This window comes from Podarcis gaigeae (genome assembly GCF_964106915.1).
Source record: "Podarcis gaigeae genome assembly, chromosome: 8".
Classification (NCBI taxonomy): Eukaryota; Metazoa; Chordata; class Lepidosauria; order Squamata; family Lacertidae; genus Podarcis; species Podarcis gaigeae.
Window position 1 is genome coordinate 39,655,473 of NC_139684.1, and position 17,019 is coordinate 39,672,491.

The window sequence follows — 17,019 nt, forward strand, 5'->3', positions numbered from 1 at the left end:
AGGAGAACCCTAACAATGATTCTTAATTAGCAAACGCTTCGGCTCCCTGCTGCCCGTGGTGTCTGCAAAGAAGGGAGACAGGATGCATGAAAAAAGGGCGGCAGGGTGGGCTGGGCAACCCTGAAGGAAGAGGGCCTTGTGTGCAGAGATTTACAGGCAGCATTTTGCCTGCTTCCTGACATCTCTGAGCGTGCTTGGTGCCTGACCTGGACACTAGCATAGATGATGCTATTTACCCCCAGCCGGAGGACATTTGCTCTGGATGCAACATGCTGCTTTTCAACACTAGATGTTCGATAAGCAGGCCTTGCCCTTCAATGGAATCAATCAGCTCTTGTGTCTCAAAAATAAGAATCAGGAGGGTTTTGTGCGAAATTAAGTCCCAAGCCACATTCAGTCTGCTCTGCATTTTGACAGCTGTTGCAAGGGAAGGTGCACACCGACAGCAGAGATTGACGCAGTGCCGGTTTTGGTGGAGCTGAATCTGCTCAGTTGCAATGCCTTCTCCTTGTAACCTATGCCCATTGTGTCAATGTACAAATGCTGTTTTAGCCATTTCAATGCACCAAAATGAGGTGACTGAAGGAACTAGGGACAGAGAAGCTGCCTTCTACTAAGTCAGTCCATTGGTCCATCTAGCTCAGTGTTGTCTACGATGACTGGTAGTGGCTCTCCAAGGTTTCAGGCAGAGAGTCTTTCCCAACCCTACCTGGAGATACCAGGGATTGAAGCTGGGACCTTCCGCATGCAAACAGGTGCTCTGCCACTGCACCACTGCTCATTTGAGCACATCTCCCCATCAGTGGCATGTATGACCAGGTCTTGGTCATGCTGTGTAAGGTGCTGAGGCTTGAAGTCTTCAGTGTTTCATCTTCTGCATCACCAGTGTACTTCTGGGCCTTCAAGCAGCCAGGCAGCCTAGGCTCAATTGGGCCAACAGTACTCCAGGCTGTTGTTCCTGTGGTGAAACCCCATAGCATGAAGGTGGGTCTACTGAGGCACCCAAAAGGAGAGTCACAAAGACTGCTTTGCCCGATTCCCTACTTCCACCACATCCACAACTGTACCTCCTGCCACTGGTCCACATGATCATCAACCCATGCCAGGCCTGCACTCTGTGGCAGCCTGTCACAAGCTAGGCCCCTGATATGACATGTTGCTCTTTAGGAATAGAATGTCCACTGAATATCACTCATCCCACGACTAGAAGGCTTGCTTTGTTTTCTGGCTGCCTTATTTTATTAGGGAAGATGGATTTCCCTCAGATCTGCCTGTAGTCTCCTACTCCTGTGTTTCAATCCCATTCCCCCTTCCCAAAGTCCTTCTAGAGAAAACCCCACCCTCCCCAATAGAAGCCGTGTGCATGTACGCGTGAAAACATTACCTGTCGCCCATCACTCCTCCAGACGCCATTCACAGTTTTGGTGGGTGCAATGGTCACAACCGGAGGCGTGTTCGGCACATTGTGCCCTCCCGGTGGGACAATCAGGGGCCCCATTGGTCCTCGCTTGGGAGTGCTTGCAGGGGAGCTGTGGTTGGTGGCCGGTGAGGAAACAGGAGAAGACTCGCTGCTTATTGAAGACCCTAAAACAAGAGAGAGAGATGGACAGAAATGAGATGGGAAGTTTTCCCTGGTGGGTAGTTTAATTCCAGACATTAGAGCAGGCTGGGAGGCTGAACCCTTGCAGGTACTCACATTGAATAAGGCTACCTTCACGCCATGCATTTAAAGCACTCTGATATGACTGCAAACAGTCATAGCTCCCCCCAAAGAATCCTGGGAGCTGTTGTTTGTTAAGGGTGCTGAGAGTTGTCCAAAGTCCCCTTACACAGCTACAATTTCCAGAGTGACTTAATAATCAATCCCTCTTCCCAGGAATTGATGCTCTGAGAGAGAAATGGGGGCCTCCTAACAGCTCTCAGCACCTGTAACAAACTACAGCTCCCATTAGTCTTGGGGGGGGGGGAGTTTAAAGTGACATCACAGTTCTTTAAATGTATGGTGCAAAAGTCGCCCAAGTTTAACCAATATTCTGACTCCAAAGAAGACTTTTCCTGAACATTGCTCCTTGTTAACAAGGAAAAGGTTTCCAGTCCAATCCCTGTTGAGGTGGTTGTAGGGAATTCTCTCATGTACATTTGGACCCATTAATTAATTTCAAAAGCATCCATCTGCCAGAATAGGGATGGACAACTGCATTGCTGGGACATTCAGATGTCCATACAGAAGTTGGGATGAGGTAGTAGTGCTATTTGGCTGCACCCCCTGACCCCTTACTGATCATCAAGGAGAGTAAAGGTATCATAGTAAAGGTGTGGCTGAGACACAGCATGCAAACCACTAAGAGGGTCACAATATTGACCTGGCTGGATCTCTCAGAAATTTTTAAAAACAATTTCCTTTTCCTTATGAGTAGGCACACTTTTTTGCCACACATGGATCAAACTCTGACAACAGTGCAGGGTGGTGGTTTCTAGTGGTAATTTGATAGTTAGTTGGCCCTTGGGAACATAGGAAACCACCTTAAACCAAGTCAAACCACTGGTCCATCTAGCTCACTATTGCCTACACTGACTGGCAGCAACTCTCCTGAGTTTCAGCCAGGGAATCTTTCCCAGGCCTGGAGATGCTGGGGATTAAACCTGAGACCTTCTGCAAGGAAAGCAGATGCTCTACCGCTAAGCCACATTTGCTTATGGATTTCTGAGTGACAAGATCCTACCTTTCTCAGCTCAGAAGGCCAGTTTCCTCCTCTACACCTTATTAATAAGGCACTTAATATGGTGGCAGGCACCGTACAGCTATGATGAATATTCAGATACACATAGGCACATCTGTTTCTACCTCCTCATCCACAAATCAAGTGTTCTTGCTCAGAAGCCTTCAAACATTCTCATTTAGCAATTGGCAAGACAAAATGGCTTACACTTGGGTTACATGGGAGGGCTCTTGTGACACATAAAAAGGGACCCAAACTACCCATTCAGTTGCTAGAAGAAACCCAGAAGCATAAAGCCAGCCCAGGGGAAAGCAAAAGCAGCAAGGCAATTACTTTAGAAAAAAGGCTGATGGTACAGAGACGTTACTCTAATGCTGCAGCAGTGGAAGTCCTGGGCTTGAATACCGCCCTGCATGGCTACATTTATCAACACACAAAACCTGGGGCATCACAATTAGAGGCGGTGACTGCTTTCTTTCAAGAAAAATTAGCAAAACCATCCTAAGCCAAGACTGCAAAAGCAGCCATGACCAAGATGCTGTGCTCAAAGAGATGGGCATTTGGGTAAATAGAACAACTCTCTCTCTTTTTCAACCCTTGGGCAAGGTTTTGCTGCAATTTGCATAATACACCTGTATTTTAAATTACACCCAGCCTAGGGAAGCTGCTGGTATTTGCAAGTAGGGGGGGGAGAGACTCACAGAAATAGAATTAAGAGAATGATGCATATAGACAAGGGTGGCTATAGAAGAAATACAAATAGGATGCTAACTAGGGCATCCTTGCTAGATTTTGCCCTGTGCCTCAATGCAAACAGGTTGCATGAAAAACATTCATACAAAGGGAAAGTTTGTGTAAACACAAACATGGGGCATTCAAATAAGCTAGCAGCCATTCCGAGTTAAAGAAAAACAATTTCCTTATGGTGAAACAGGGTTGGCAAATGGATCACATGTCAATTTTATATTGTTTAGTTTAAAATGAAAATAAAAATCATGCCTCTCTAAGCAAGCTCTAATGACTTTGAGCCTTTCAGGACATACCAAGATGCAGTTGGGACATCACACTCGCACCATACATTTAAAGCACTCTCATACCATTTTAAACAGTCATGGCTTTCCCCCAAAGCATTCTGGGAGCTGTAGTTTGTTAAGGGTGGTGGGAGTTGTTAGAAAACCCTTATTATCACAAAGCTACAACTTGCAGAGTTCCCTGTGAAGACGGAAAGTCTGTTACACCATTCTGCGAGCTGTATAGCTCCCAGAATTATTTGAGGGAAGCCATGATGGATTAAAGTAGCATCATAGTTCTTTAAATGCATGGTGTGAATGTGGCCACAGTGAATCAGTTGAACTAACAGTCCACTATGTAAACAGATGAATTATTCAGTTGCATTGACTATGGCAAGAGTGAACTGAAATAGGCTGAAGGGCCTAGTATGACGGCACACGCATGGGAGCCTAGGAATCAGAGAGGTAGATTCTTGATTTTATTGGCCCCAACCAATTCAGCATAAGGATGCTGCAAATCCTTCCTGTTTTACTGAATTCTAAGGAGTACTCAAGAGCACAAATGGAGACGGAATACCAAGACATCCTTTCCAGCCTGGGCCAAAAAGGTACCCACAGGAATCACCCACCCACAGTGAAGTGAACAATGAACATGTTGCACTGTTGACGCATACGGCACTTGACAGAGTTTCATAAGGAAAAAAAATACAGCCAATTTGACACTATTTTGCCAACACTATCAGCCTAACTGAAAACATAAAAATCAGGCAAGAGCTTATTTTGCCTTCATGTACTCTAAAAATTAATGTGTATATACTGTATATTTTTAAATGAACTATTCAGTCAGACTCAAAAGCCTGCAACATCTTTCGTCTTTCTTCCCAATGCCATGTCTCCTACTTCCATTGGAGTCATACACCACTTGGAGCAAGCTTGCAGCAGAAGGAGAAAGCAGAAAGCCGACCCAAGGAAGGGGCAGGTTTGCCGCGTTGCCAGCTCCCAGGCTTTATTAATTATTCCTGGGCGACTGCGCCACGCTTTCATTCTGGAGAGTGGTGGCACGGATGGTGCAGATGACAAAGGAAGCCGCCAGTATGGATTTGACACCTACTGAAGTCTATCTTGTCAGCGCTGAGGCCGACAACAATTAGCAGCCTTAATCCCCTCTGAGCTGGGAAGCCATTACTCACCACTGAAAGCCTTATCAATCAATACCATCACAAAGAGCCAGGCAATTAATGAAGCTAAAGTCTTACTTCAGAACCCTTAATTCTCACTGTGTGGCTTTAAAATGGGAGGGTTTGTGATCGTTATAATTAACTGGCGGTATTCAGCCAGGAGTTAGTCAATGAAACTAATCTGGCTTGGAGATGACAAGAGGCGCAGTGTGGCAGTGTCACCTTTGTTGTCTGACCTCCTGATTCCCACTCAGTGATAGCAGATTAGCAGGAAAGGCTGACAGGCAAAGGTAATTAACAGCTGAGACCCTGAGTAAAGTAAAGGCAGAGGATGTGTGGGGAAAGGGGGGCGGAGAGGAGAAAAGGCCCCGCAAGGATCCAAACCCACTGAAGCTGACGATCAGCAGATGAGCCTGCCTGGATTTGCTTTGTAGCTTCTTCTGCTCGCCCAGTTGGAAAGGGACCTATGCCTTGATCAAAATGGAAGGAAATGATTCCTGGATGACAGCAGAAAATGGGCTCAGGGGGTGCCTGGCAGCTCAGGCACTGCAAACAGTTCTAGCCTAACAGAGCAATTCATTTGTGAAGAAAGAGCCTTGGGCTCAGACAAGACTGGATGCTGTGCCCTCAGACCTAAAACACCTCCTTTCAATATCCTGTATGTCTGTGGGTGGCTGAGCTCACTTCTGGGGAAAGGATTTTGCCTGCTTCACCTGCGACAGATACGTCACCTCTACCCTTAGAGGGAGCTGAGAAACTGAGGTCAGATGCTGGTGCACCCCTGACATTAAAAAAAATCCCTACAAAGCCATATTGTTTCCAGCGGTTGCTGCTTCTTCCGTCCGACATTTCCAGTTTTGAGCTGACCGAGGAGCAAACAAATACAAACACACCCTTGATCCAGTGAAGGAAACACAGCTCTTGTGTAACACCTGTTCAAGTTCTGCCACCCCAGAAATAGTCACCACTGCAGATTCTAACCTCTACCATTAATGGGGCCACAAACAGGCGCCACAAAGTGCTGGTCTCTGATTACAACCAGTCACAGCTCTCTGAATCTTCGGCTTCTTGGAAATCCATGTGACCCTTCCCACCCATGGCAGGCTGGAACTTTAAATTCCCCACTAGCTAGAATTAGCAGGTGATGAGCAAAGTAGTGTAGCTACATCACACTGAGACACTCTCTCTCTCTCTCTCTCTCTCTCTCTCTCTCTCTCTCTCCAGATTAATAACTGTTTAGCTCTTATTCATAAAATGGGGACAGAGACTGCATACACTTGTTATTTTTAAAGTACAGTGGTACCTCGGGTTACATACGGTTCAGGTTACAGACTCTGCTAACCCAGAAATAGTACCTCGTGTTAAGAACTTTGCTTCAGGATGAGAACAGAAATCGGGCGGCGGCGGCACGACAGCAGCAGGAGGCCCCATTAGCTAAAGTGGTGCTTCGGGTTAAGAACAGTTTCAGGTTAAGAACGGACCTCTGGAATGAATTAAGTACTTAACCCGAGGTACCACTATATATTTAAAGCACATCCCCTCACCCCATAAAGAATCTTGGGAACTGTAGTTTTTTAAGGGGGCTGGTAATTGTAGCTCTGTGAGGGGTAAACTACAGCTCCCAGGATTCTTTGGAGGGAATGTGATTTTAATGTGTGGTGTGTACACAGCCACAGACTTGTAGTTTGTGCTACCCCCCCACTCCACCCTCCTGCCAAAACCCCTGGCATTAAAGTTATTGCTTCCCATTTTGCTCAAAACGGTTTCAAACAATTAATAAAACTAAAGCATTTCTGGATATTGCCTCCCCCTCAAAAGGTATCATCTCTTTGGCTTCCTCAACCCACATGCAGGGTGGCATTCTAGCTCCTTGCCCACCCCCCACCTTGTCACCTTATTCTTCCTGGGGGCCAATTTCTTTTTAACACATTCCCTCCAACACTCCCCTCAGCCACCCATCCAGGCACAGCAAAAACTGCTTTGAACTCTGCATCAAATCTGAGAGCTCCAAGAACTCAATTAACATCCATTTGATATCAATAAATATGTTAAGCAGCTTCCTGTTTCTGGAAGGCCCTGGCTGGCATGGACACGCACACGCACACACAAACGGACACACACAAACACACACACACACACACACACACACACACACACAGAGGCTCTGCCGGCTGGTTCGGAGGCTGTGTGGTTTTCTTTCCTTTTGAGATGAAAGAGAATGAAATTGCAAGGAAAAAGCCATGCCACTCTAATCCCCGCTGGATGCGCACCCCTGGTTAGCTCTTGTTTTCTCCCGTCTCAAAGTCATGTTTCATATTGACAAGGAGAGGGGGAAAATATCCCTCATCAAAAAGGTCGGGTAGTTCTTCCTGCTCAAGCTAAACTCTTTGGACCCAGCCTGGGGCCTTGAGGGCATCCTTAGCAAATCTGAAAGCAGCACATCTCAGAGGCAAGTATCAGCTGTGTGGGAGAAAAGCAGGCAGACAGGCACAACACATATCAAAATACCGTTTTTCTCCCTTATTTGCATACATCACATTGGCCTGGCCTGTTCCCTTAACATCCGCATGGGGTAGTGGTTAGAGTGTTGGATTAGGATCTTGGAGACCAGGGTTCATGGCCATGAAGATCACTGGGTGACCTTGGGCCAGTCCCTGCTTCAGCCTAGTCTACCTCACAGGGTTGTTACGGGGATTAAATAAGGAGGGGGAGAACCATGTATGCCACCTTGAGCTCCTTAGAGAAAAAGATAGGATACAAGTGCAATCAATCAATCAATCAATCAATCAATTCTCACAAAATATGAGCAGAAGGTATACAATGTTGCTGTTATTCTACAGACGCCACCATTGGTTTGTTGCATTTTTCCAGGAGCAGAAAGTCAGCAGGTAGGCCCGGGGGTTGGCAGGTGATATTGGCAGTAGAGAAGCGAATTTGTGGCACAAGAGTGCTATTTAGCCATTGCTATTTATTTTGAGATGTATGTGGGTGGGTCATAAAGGTGCACTCTTCTTTGGCAATTACCCAAATGTGTGAAGGCTCTGTAATAGTGTGACAATCTGGAAGCACCTCAACACATTCTGCAGACAACTCCAAACTGTAGACATTGAGTGTCAAGATTTCCCCATCTTTTTATCTTCTCTCTTGCCAACTCCTTGCTCTCCATTCTGCCTAATATCCAGTATGAAGAAGAGTTCCCGAAGACGCCAAAGCAGGGGTGTGGGACCTGTGCTGCTCTTCATGTTGCTGGACTCCAAATCCCATCGTCCCTGACAGCTGGGGCAGTGCTCGCTGGGGCTGATAGGAGATGGAGTCCAACAACATGTGGAGGGCCACAGGTTTCCCAATCCCTGCTCTAAAGCTTGCTCGCCAAAATATGACATTTTAGTTGGCCCTAAATAAAGGTTATAACCTCAATATGGCTTTTCGATTTTGCTTCTGTCTTATTACTCTCACATCACAGCAACATCCCAGGAGCAAGCCATGTGGTCAAAATACACTGGCAACACATTGGTCTTGAGTAAGACTTAGGCTGCATTCACACTATGCATTTAAAGCACTATATGATAACAGTCACGGCGTTTCCCAAAGAATTATGGGAGCTGCTGTTTGTTAAGGGTGCTGAGAGTTATTTCTCTTCACAGAACTACAATTCCCAAAATTACCTGTGAAGAGGGATTGACTGTTAAACCACTTCAGAACTGTAGCTCTGTGAAAGGAATAGGGGGTCTTTTAAAAACTCTCAACATCCTTAACAAGCAATGGCTCCTGGGATTCTTTGGGAGAAGCCATGACTGTTTAAAGTGGTATCACAGTGCCTTAAATGTATGGTGTGGGTGTGGCCTTACTTGGATGCAACCAATTATCCATAGGGAATCAGAGGCCAACCTCTGGATCTTTGCCACATTAAAAATCCCCCAAGGTGCTTCATTATGGTGTTTTGCATGCAAAGCAGTCCCACCCCAGTAGTACCTGATGTGATGGGGAAGAGCTGAGGACTCACCCTCTCATCACTAGCGCCACTGCAGCTTACCTGGAGAAAGGGCCGTGTGAACACACTCAGGGAAAACCCAGAACTCAGGCTCAACCTGTGCATCCATATAGCACTGACCTCACCACTGCTGTCTCCGCCCTTCCACGCCGCACACAGGCCAACAACGCCGCCGCAACTAGAAAGCCTGCACACTCCCTTGTTTTATACTCCACGCCTGCCCATTCTCCCTAAACGCTTCCCAATATAATCTCCTATTAAGCATCTCCAAGCCGATTCATCTCCAGGAGCCAGACAGGCGGAGAACTCTGAAGACAGCAAAGGGATTTTTTTCATTTTTCTTTTTGTTAAACAATCAAGTTATGCAGCAGCTAAAATCTAAATCAACGGAGAAGAAAAACTCTGCACCACTTTTCATTATCAACCATATTTTGCTGGGGCAGATATTTGTATATAGCTTGCAAAGGAGAACCAAAAAAGAAAAGAAAAAAAGACTGCATTTGCAAAGAGGAACTGGAGCTGGAGAGGAGATCCGAGCATCAGGAAATCAATGTCAAAAATCCACTAAAGTCGCTTTTGATGGGCTAAGCAGCAAAGCAGCAGGAGGGAAGAATGAAGGGGGGCGGGCGGGAAACACTACATGGTAGAGAAAATGGGGGAAAGGAGGGAGGGAAGAGATGGCAGGAAGGGTGAGGCATCTTCTAATCTATAGCGTTTCGCAAATTGATTTCCCCTTTGGGTGGAGGGGGAAGGAGAGGGAAGCTGTTCCCATTATCCAGATTGGAGACTTCAGTGATTAACGCTCTATGCAGAAAGGACTAGCAATTTCAACCACAATAATGCATTCTCTACCTCTGTTTAAAACCTACCTTGCCTCTTTGCTCAAAGCATTGTGCTGCCTGATTAGAATGGCCTGTTTCGCCCTCTCTTAGCTCAAAACTCCCTTCACTGTTCCTCCCCTCTGCAAAAGCAATCACTTCCTCTTATCTAGTGCTCAGAACCAGGATCCCTGAAGCACATGGAGCCTCAATGAAACAGTGCCTCAAAACATGTGCAGAGTACATTTCTTTCACCTTTGAGTAAACCATCCTCAGCACATACATATCCCTCCATAGATGGGGAGAGGAGGAAGGATCTGAAATCAAGACTGCAGCCTCCCAGCAAATATTGTGACCCAGGCCACATTCATTTAAAGCACTACTGATTCCACTTTAAACAGTCAAGGCTCTCCCCCACACACCAAAAAAATCCTGAGAGCTGTAGTTTGTTAAGGGTGCTGAGGGTTGTTAGGAGACCCCTGCCCCCCGCTACATTTCCTGTGAAAGGAATTGGAATCTCCTAAAAACTCTCAGCACCCTTAACAAACTACAGCTCCCTTGATGCTTTGAAGAAAAGGTGGCCCTGGAATGTGAGGAATAAACTATTGCTTGTTTGGAGCTGTTTGTTCTCTTCTCCCCCCCCCCCCCGCAAGGTAGCAGCCACCTCTCTGGATGACAGTTAGAAGCCTCCAAAGGATGCACTCAGTTCCTGGAAGCTTCCAGGTTGTTCTCTGAACTGCGAACACAGCTATTCGCCCACCTTGGGACTACAAATGTGCTCACCTGCATGAAAAGCACCAAGCAGTGCTGTGTAGCCAGCCTTAATTGACTCACTCTCCTCTGCTCCAATTTAGATAATTGCTGTGTACAATGAAACCTCTGTTTAAAGGAAGCACTTTCTGAAAGGAACAGACACAGCGGAATAACAAAGCAGCTACTGCGACCTGCTCTGGTGCCAAAACAGTCTCCAAAACCCTCTGTGGAAAGCGGCTGGCTCATGGTTGACCTACAGCAGGGTCAGGGAGGGATCTGCTTCTCCAGGTGGCCCCAGCAAACCCATAATGTCAAAGGAGAATGGAAGGCTTACGCGTGCAGCTGCTGGCATCACAGCAGTGCGCCATGCTCCTTACAGAGGCCACTAAGAATCACTCTCTTATTCCTTCTCTCCTGGGAGCTGCCACCACCTGTCCAGCTACTGGAGATTTAAGCAGTGGTGGCTGGTGCCCATTGGGACTGGCAGGTGGAAGGCAGGAAGGCCAACAGGCAGAGCCAACTAAACCCTGCAACCTGGCTGAGTTCTACAAAAGGCAATGATGAGCCTAAGGAGGAGGAGGAAGCTGACAGGCAGTGCCAAAGGCTGGTTGGAGCTAGGAGAATAGGAAAGTAGAACGCTGGCTGAGGGCAGACTGTGGTTAGAGAAGAGGTGCCCTGTTTGTCCTAATGGATTTGTCTGCACTGTGGGCCTGATCCTAGGATTTTGGGACCAACCACTGAGTCTTCTAACTGGCAAGAGCTGTGGGAGAACAAGGCCCTTGTGGGAACTCTCTCATTCTCTTAGGCAACGCCATGGGTCTTAGGTGATCTTCCTGGGGTCCCATGTAACTTTCAGAAAAGGCAAGAGGGCAATCAGTCATATGTACACCCAAAGAGAACCAGGAACAGAAGTTATTCCTGATCAATTAACATTGGCAACACCACAAGACAGTGTAAGGTTGAGGGTTGGTCCTTGTTCTCTGCCTTTAGTCACACTGATCTATGAACTGAGACGCAGCAGCTAAAAATCTGTCTTTTTAACTCTCTGTGAGCACAACAACGCTCCATAATATGTATCTGAAGGTTGCATTCCCTTAAAGCCAGGTTGGGGTTCAAACTTTCAGAAAGGAACACATAGCAGTAAAGCACCTTTTGTAAAGCATGCAAAAAACCCCAGATTCAGTACCTGACATTTTGGGTTATATCCAGCTAAAGTCTACTCAGAGGAGACTTGTGGAAATTAAGGAACCTAAGCTTAGACAGATGGTGACAGCAGTCACAAAATTAAAAGATGCCTGCTCCTTGGGAGAAAGGCGATGGCAAACCTAGACAGCATCTTAAAAAGCAGAGACATCACCTTGCCAACAAAGGTCGGTATAGTTAAAGCCATGGTTTTCCCAGTAGCGATGTATGGAAGTGAGAGCTGGACCATAAAGAAGGCTGATCGCTGAAGAATTGATTCTTTTGAATTATGGTGCTGGAGGAGACTCTTGAGAGTCCCATGGACTGCAAGAAGATCAAACCTATCCATTCTTAAGGAAATCAGCCCTGATTGCTCACTGGAAGGACAGATCGTGAAGCTCCAATACTTTGGCCACCTCATGAGAAGAGAAGACTCCCTGGAAAAGCCCCTGATGTTGGGAAAGATTGAGGGCACAAGGAGAAGGGGACGACAGAGGATTAGATGGTGGGACAGTGTTCTCGAAGCTACCAGCCTGAGTTTGACCAAGCTGCGGGAGGCAGTGGAAGACAGGAGTGCCTGGCTTGCTCTAGTCCATGGGGTCACGAAGAGTCGGACACGACTAAACAACTAAACAACTAAACAACAAACCACAACAAAGTTAGACATGTCCATTAATTCTGATGGGTCTACCCTGAGTAGAAGGAGCACTGGATAAAACCCTTTCAGTTAAAAGGACAAAGTGATGAGAAAGACTGTCCCCACCTGGGACCTTAGAGAGTTGTTGCTGCTACTCACAGGAAGCCTGTCTTCACTAACCTGCCATAATAACACAAGAACCCTGCTGGTGGCTACCCAGATGCCTCAGTGGGAAGCCTGGAAGCGGGATTTGAGAATTGCATCACTCTCTCCCCCTGTGGTTTTCAGCAACTGGTATTCAAAGCACTATAGAGCATAGCCAGTGCAGTTAGGAGTCCTCCAAACATTTTGGACTACAGGTCCCTCCACATGGCTTTTTGGTGGGGAAGTGAAGACCTTTGCTATTGGGACTCACAGATTCAAGGCAGGCAATCACTGAAATGAAAAGGAAATAAAGCTCAGGGCTTGATATGCTACACTGTTCCCTGCCTGTGCTAGTAAAAAGCCTTCTCTTCCCGTCTGTGCCCCCCTGCCACTGCCTTGCTCCAACCAGGCCTCCCTCTGCTGCTTCACTAATTCCTACCTCCACCTCCTCCTGCTGGCTTCAAGGCGCCCGCCTTCAGCCGAGCTCCCGCTAAATAGCCCATTAAAGAGAAAAATATTCAGATGCGCATTTCACCATACTGGCACCCAGCAGCCGCTGACTTTGTTATTTAGCGGGGGAGCTTTGGATGGTGAAAGAACACATTTAGGAGCCTTAGGAAAAATAAAATTTCAATGAAGCATGGCAGCGGCGATGAGGCCTATTTGCGGGGGAAAGGACGGACTCTTTCCTGCGCTTGCTCTCGCTCCAGACTTTCTCTCGGGGTACAGCAAATGATATGGCATTTGGATTACTCCGTCTGAATTGAATTTTTAAACTGCCCCCTCGAGATACAATGCTGAGGAAAGACATTAGCCCGTCAAGCGGCAGGGGGAAAGAGAACAAAATCCGACGGCTAAAAATAAAATGAGAGCTTTAGCGGGAAGAGGAAGGCGGGGTGTCAGAGGCTGGCTGCGGACAGAAGCGGGCTGACCGCATGAGCGACTGGGCCATTACCCAGGAGGCTTTGGCACTTGAGAAACGCCAAGCCCACATGGCTCCCCCTTTCTGCTCCATGAAAACAGTCACACTTCAGGCAATTCTTAGCCCTGAACTGGGAATTCAGGCCCCTGAATCTTTACTTTCTTCCAGAAAGTAACCTTCTTCCATGCTGAAGGTTCTATGGGCAGTACAAACAGTTCAGCTGCTCCCCGCTCTGTCTCCAGGCAAAGAAGATGCTGGGTTTGCAACAGGAAATTCTCCTCTGCTTCCCCCAGTGGGAGACTATGGAAATAGGCAAGCCAGGGGGAAAGACCATGGCACCTGGTCTAACAGATTACATGGCAAGATGGAAGGGGAGACTACTTTGTGGGCAATTTGCTACAAGGGTTGAGGATCTGGAATAACACACCAGTGCGTAAAATGAGGGGTGATCAGATGAGAGACGTTGAGAAGAAAGGTGTCAAACCTTCTGCAGCTGACAAAGTGGAGTCACAGAACTTGCTGGATGGCCCAACCTCTCTCTATATTTTCATCCTTCAAACCTATCCAGTAAGACTGAATTCATTCTCCCTTGCTGCCACTTAATCTCTGCCTAGTTCTCCATGACTCACTTGACCACCTGTGATGTCTTTTGCTACCTTTGCCATCACCTGCTCTTGGTCTCTCTATGTAGGTTGCTTCTGTGCTCAAGAAATCATCCAACACTCTTAGCACTGCATAAATGCCAACCCAGCTGTAGTTTACAGAAAGCACTTGAGTTTTAGTGGAAGGGGATAAGATAAAGTCAGCTAAAGTGCTTGGAGTTTCTAACATATTATTTTGGGGTGGGGGGGATATCTTACAAAAAAGACCCATTAGCTCTTAGTTTGGCAAAAACCACCCTGACAGCTATTAGGTTACTATATAGGCAAACAAGACATCCGGTGTGCATGTGTGAATGAGAGCAAGAGTAATGAGTAAATGTTGGGAGCCAAAAGGGCTTTTCCACAGGAGCTCAGTAATAACTCTGAACACTCTGACCAGTTGGCTGAATAACCACAAGCAGCTTTGACAGAAAAAAGGCCCTGTCTGATAGAATAGCAGGTATAAATAAAGACTAACATTCCTTATGCATTACAGATAGGTAGCCGTGTTGGTCTGCCATAGTCAAAACACAGTGCATCTGAAGAAGTGTGCATGCACACGAAAGCTCATACCAAGAACTGACTTAGTTGGTCTTTAAGGTGCTACTGGAAGGAATTTTTTTTTTTTATTCCTTATGCGCTCCTCTTCCCATGAATGCAGATGTCCATTTCCCCAATACACGCATGCACTGCATTTTTTCTGGAGTGAGCCCTCTGGATGTTCCCACTCTTCAAACATGAGGACAGCTATATTTTTTAATCACAGCCTTCAGGTTTGCTTTCCTACAGCCACATCAGTGAAATGGGGTTTAGTATCTTGAATGCACTGCATGTTTGACAATTTGTTTTTAAATCTGATTGACATAAAACATTGCTTTTCTATTTTTCCAGTTGTGAGAAGTAGGGACTGAGAAGTGCAATAAAGGGAAGGGAAAGAGCCGAGCAGGGGGAAACAGGTGCACAAAAGGGGAAACATTGGAGTAGCCTGGGCCACATCCTTCAAGGAGCTGAGTCATGGAACTCGAGGTGTGGGTGGTGTCTGGGATCCCTCCCCTCTTTCTGCAAAAGGTGCCCCCCCCCCCCGTGCTGGCTCCCCTCTACTTCATCCAGGTCAAAGGGCCACTCCCGCCCTCGCTCTTACCTCTGGGTTCCTCGGCCTGTTTGGCAAGCTTGCGCAGGGCGGCGGCAAAGCTGGAAGAGGGTGCGGACTGGACTGACAAAGTGCTGTTGGCTGCTGGGCTGCCACTGGGCACAAGGGAGGCATTGAGAGGAGATGGGGTCAGGGGGCTGACGGTGGCAGTAGTCCGGGTCGCTGTTGAAAGCATTCCTAGAGAAGGTGACTTTGGCTCATGGCTCATGCCTGAAACAATGAAAAGAAGAATTGATGTCACTGGGAGAGAAGGAGTCAAGTCACATCATCCCAGCGAGAGTCAAACCTGGCACTGGAATATAACACGCAGGGCTGGGACAGGACCAGACAAGGGTGACGGGCTGGAGTACAGAGGAGAGGTGGCAATTATGGCTACCCCAGAGCACTCTACATCTACCTACTAGGGGAAACGCCAAAGGCTTTACATGGGCAACGTTTTGCAGTTGCGGGAGACAGAAGGTAGGTGGACAGAGAATTGAGGGCATGGTGGAGCTGGACAGGAAATCCAAGGGTTATTTGTGCTGCTGTGTTTATACCCACATGACATCTAGGGTAACCTATTGTTTCCTAACCTGTCCAGGAGAAAATGTGCTAAATTTTTGCAGTGGTAAAGTAGTGGTGGAAGGCTGCTCAAATAAACTATTAAATTAGCACATCTCTGTCTTTGCTTTATTGGAAGGAAGGGAAAGCTGGGAGATGAATGGAGCAGCACACCCTAAACGAGGGCTTTCCAAACTTTTCATATTTGTGACACACTCTTTAGACCTGCATCATTTTGTGACACACTAATTCAATTTCACTAGCAAACCAGAGATTAAATTAACCCCTTTCCAGGAGCACGGAAAGCGCTTGTGCGACACACCCTACACACTGCAGCCAACACACTAACGTGTTGCAACACACAGTTTGGAAAGCTCTGCCCTAAACCTTTGTTCTGGGACTCAAATCAAAAGACACTCACCCATTCATTTGCAGGGCAAATTACAGGACCCTAACTCATGCTAGATTTGCTTCATACCTGCGGGCTAGCACACCGCCATGTACCCAAAAATGCAGTATAAGCAAAGAGATCACCGGGGGAGGGGGGGAGATATTCCCCTCTGGGACAAGGTGCAGCACAGCACCAGGGGCAATGAGAAACAACTCCACCCCAGCAGAAATTGTTGCAGCTGTTCTGCTCAACAAAGCACCTGTCTTTTGCTAGTCACAGGAATTCATTTTCTCTCTCCCCCTCCCCACCTCAGCATAATAGATCCACTGGTGTAGATCTGTGATAGGTAGCCTTCAGGCTTGATTGTAGGATCTACTTTCTCTCTTTTCTAGATCTCTTGAGATCCACCAAGTAGAGCCCGGTACAAAAAGACTTGCCGTTCAAATTCAAAAATTCTGAGCCCAGGAATTTGTGCTGGAGTACTGGAACAAAACTGAACCCATAGTTCTTCCGCATACACACACACTCTCCTGGCTTTTTCTCCATTTCAGCAGTATAATTTAGGGCAGTGATGATGGGAGTCATTTTACTGCAGCTATCGTTTAACAACTGTTAAGTCAGAAATCCTTGCCAATCTACTGCACATTGTTCAGAGATCTATACCAAAAGACCCTAAGCTATCTCCTGTGCACTCCTGGTGTAGATTCAGTACAAGCTAGGAACTATGTGGTCATCCCTTCGGATCCAGTTCATCTAGGCTGCCCTCTAGAGGCTGTAAGAATACAAATCTCACTAGCCCCAGCCAGCACAGATGTGACTACAACTCCCATCAGCCCCAGTCAAGCACAGGTGTGCCAGCTGGTGCTGATGGGAGTTGCAGTCCAAACATTCTGGAGGGCCCTGGCTTGGCGAAGGAGGATCTAGGCATATTCCAAATGAAAA

At 47.0% G+C, this 17,019-nt stretch overlaps 1 protein-coding gene across 13 annotated transcripts in view; it reads right to left on the reverse strand.

Annotated features, from left to right (window-relative positions):
* Window positions 1-17,019, reverse strand: part of GSE1 (Gse1 coiled-coil protein) — a 443,607-nt gene that overhangs the window by 38,590 nt on the left and 387,998 nt on the right. For 11 of the 13 annotated variants that reach the window (XM_083752957.1, XM_083752946.1, XM_083752951.1 and 8 more), the window contains 2 exons: window positions 15,138-15,356; window positions 1,385-1,584 (listed from right to left, as the gene is read on the reverse strand). In XM_083752957.1, the coding sequence (XP_083609083.1) occupies window positions 1,385-1,584; window positions 15,138-15,354 (417 nt within the window). In that variant the 5' untranslated portion in view covers window positions 15,355-15,356. The remainder of the gene's footprint in view (window positions 1-1,384; window positions 1,585-15,137; window positions 15,357-17,019) is intronic. The other 2 variants (XM_083752952.1, XM_083752950.1) reach the window with 1 other exon arrangement.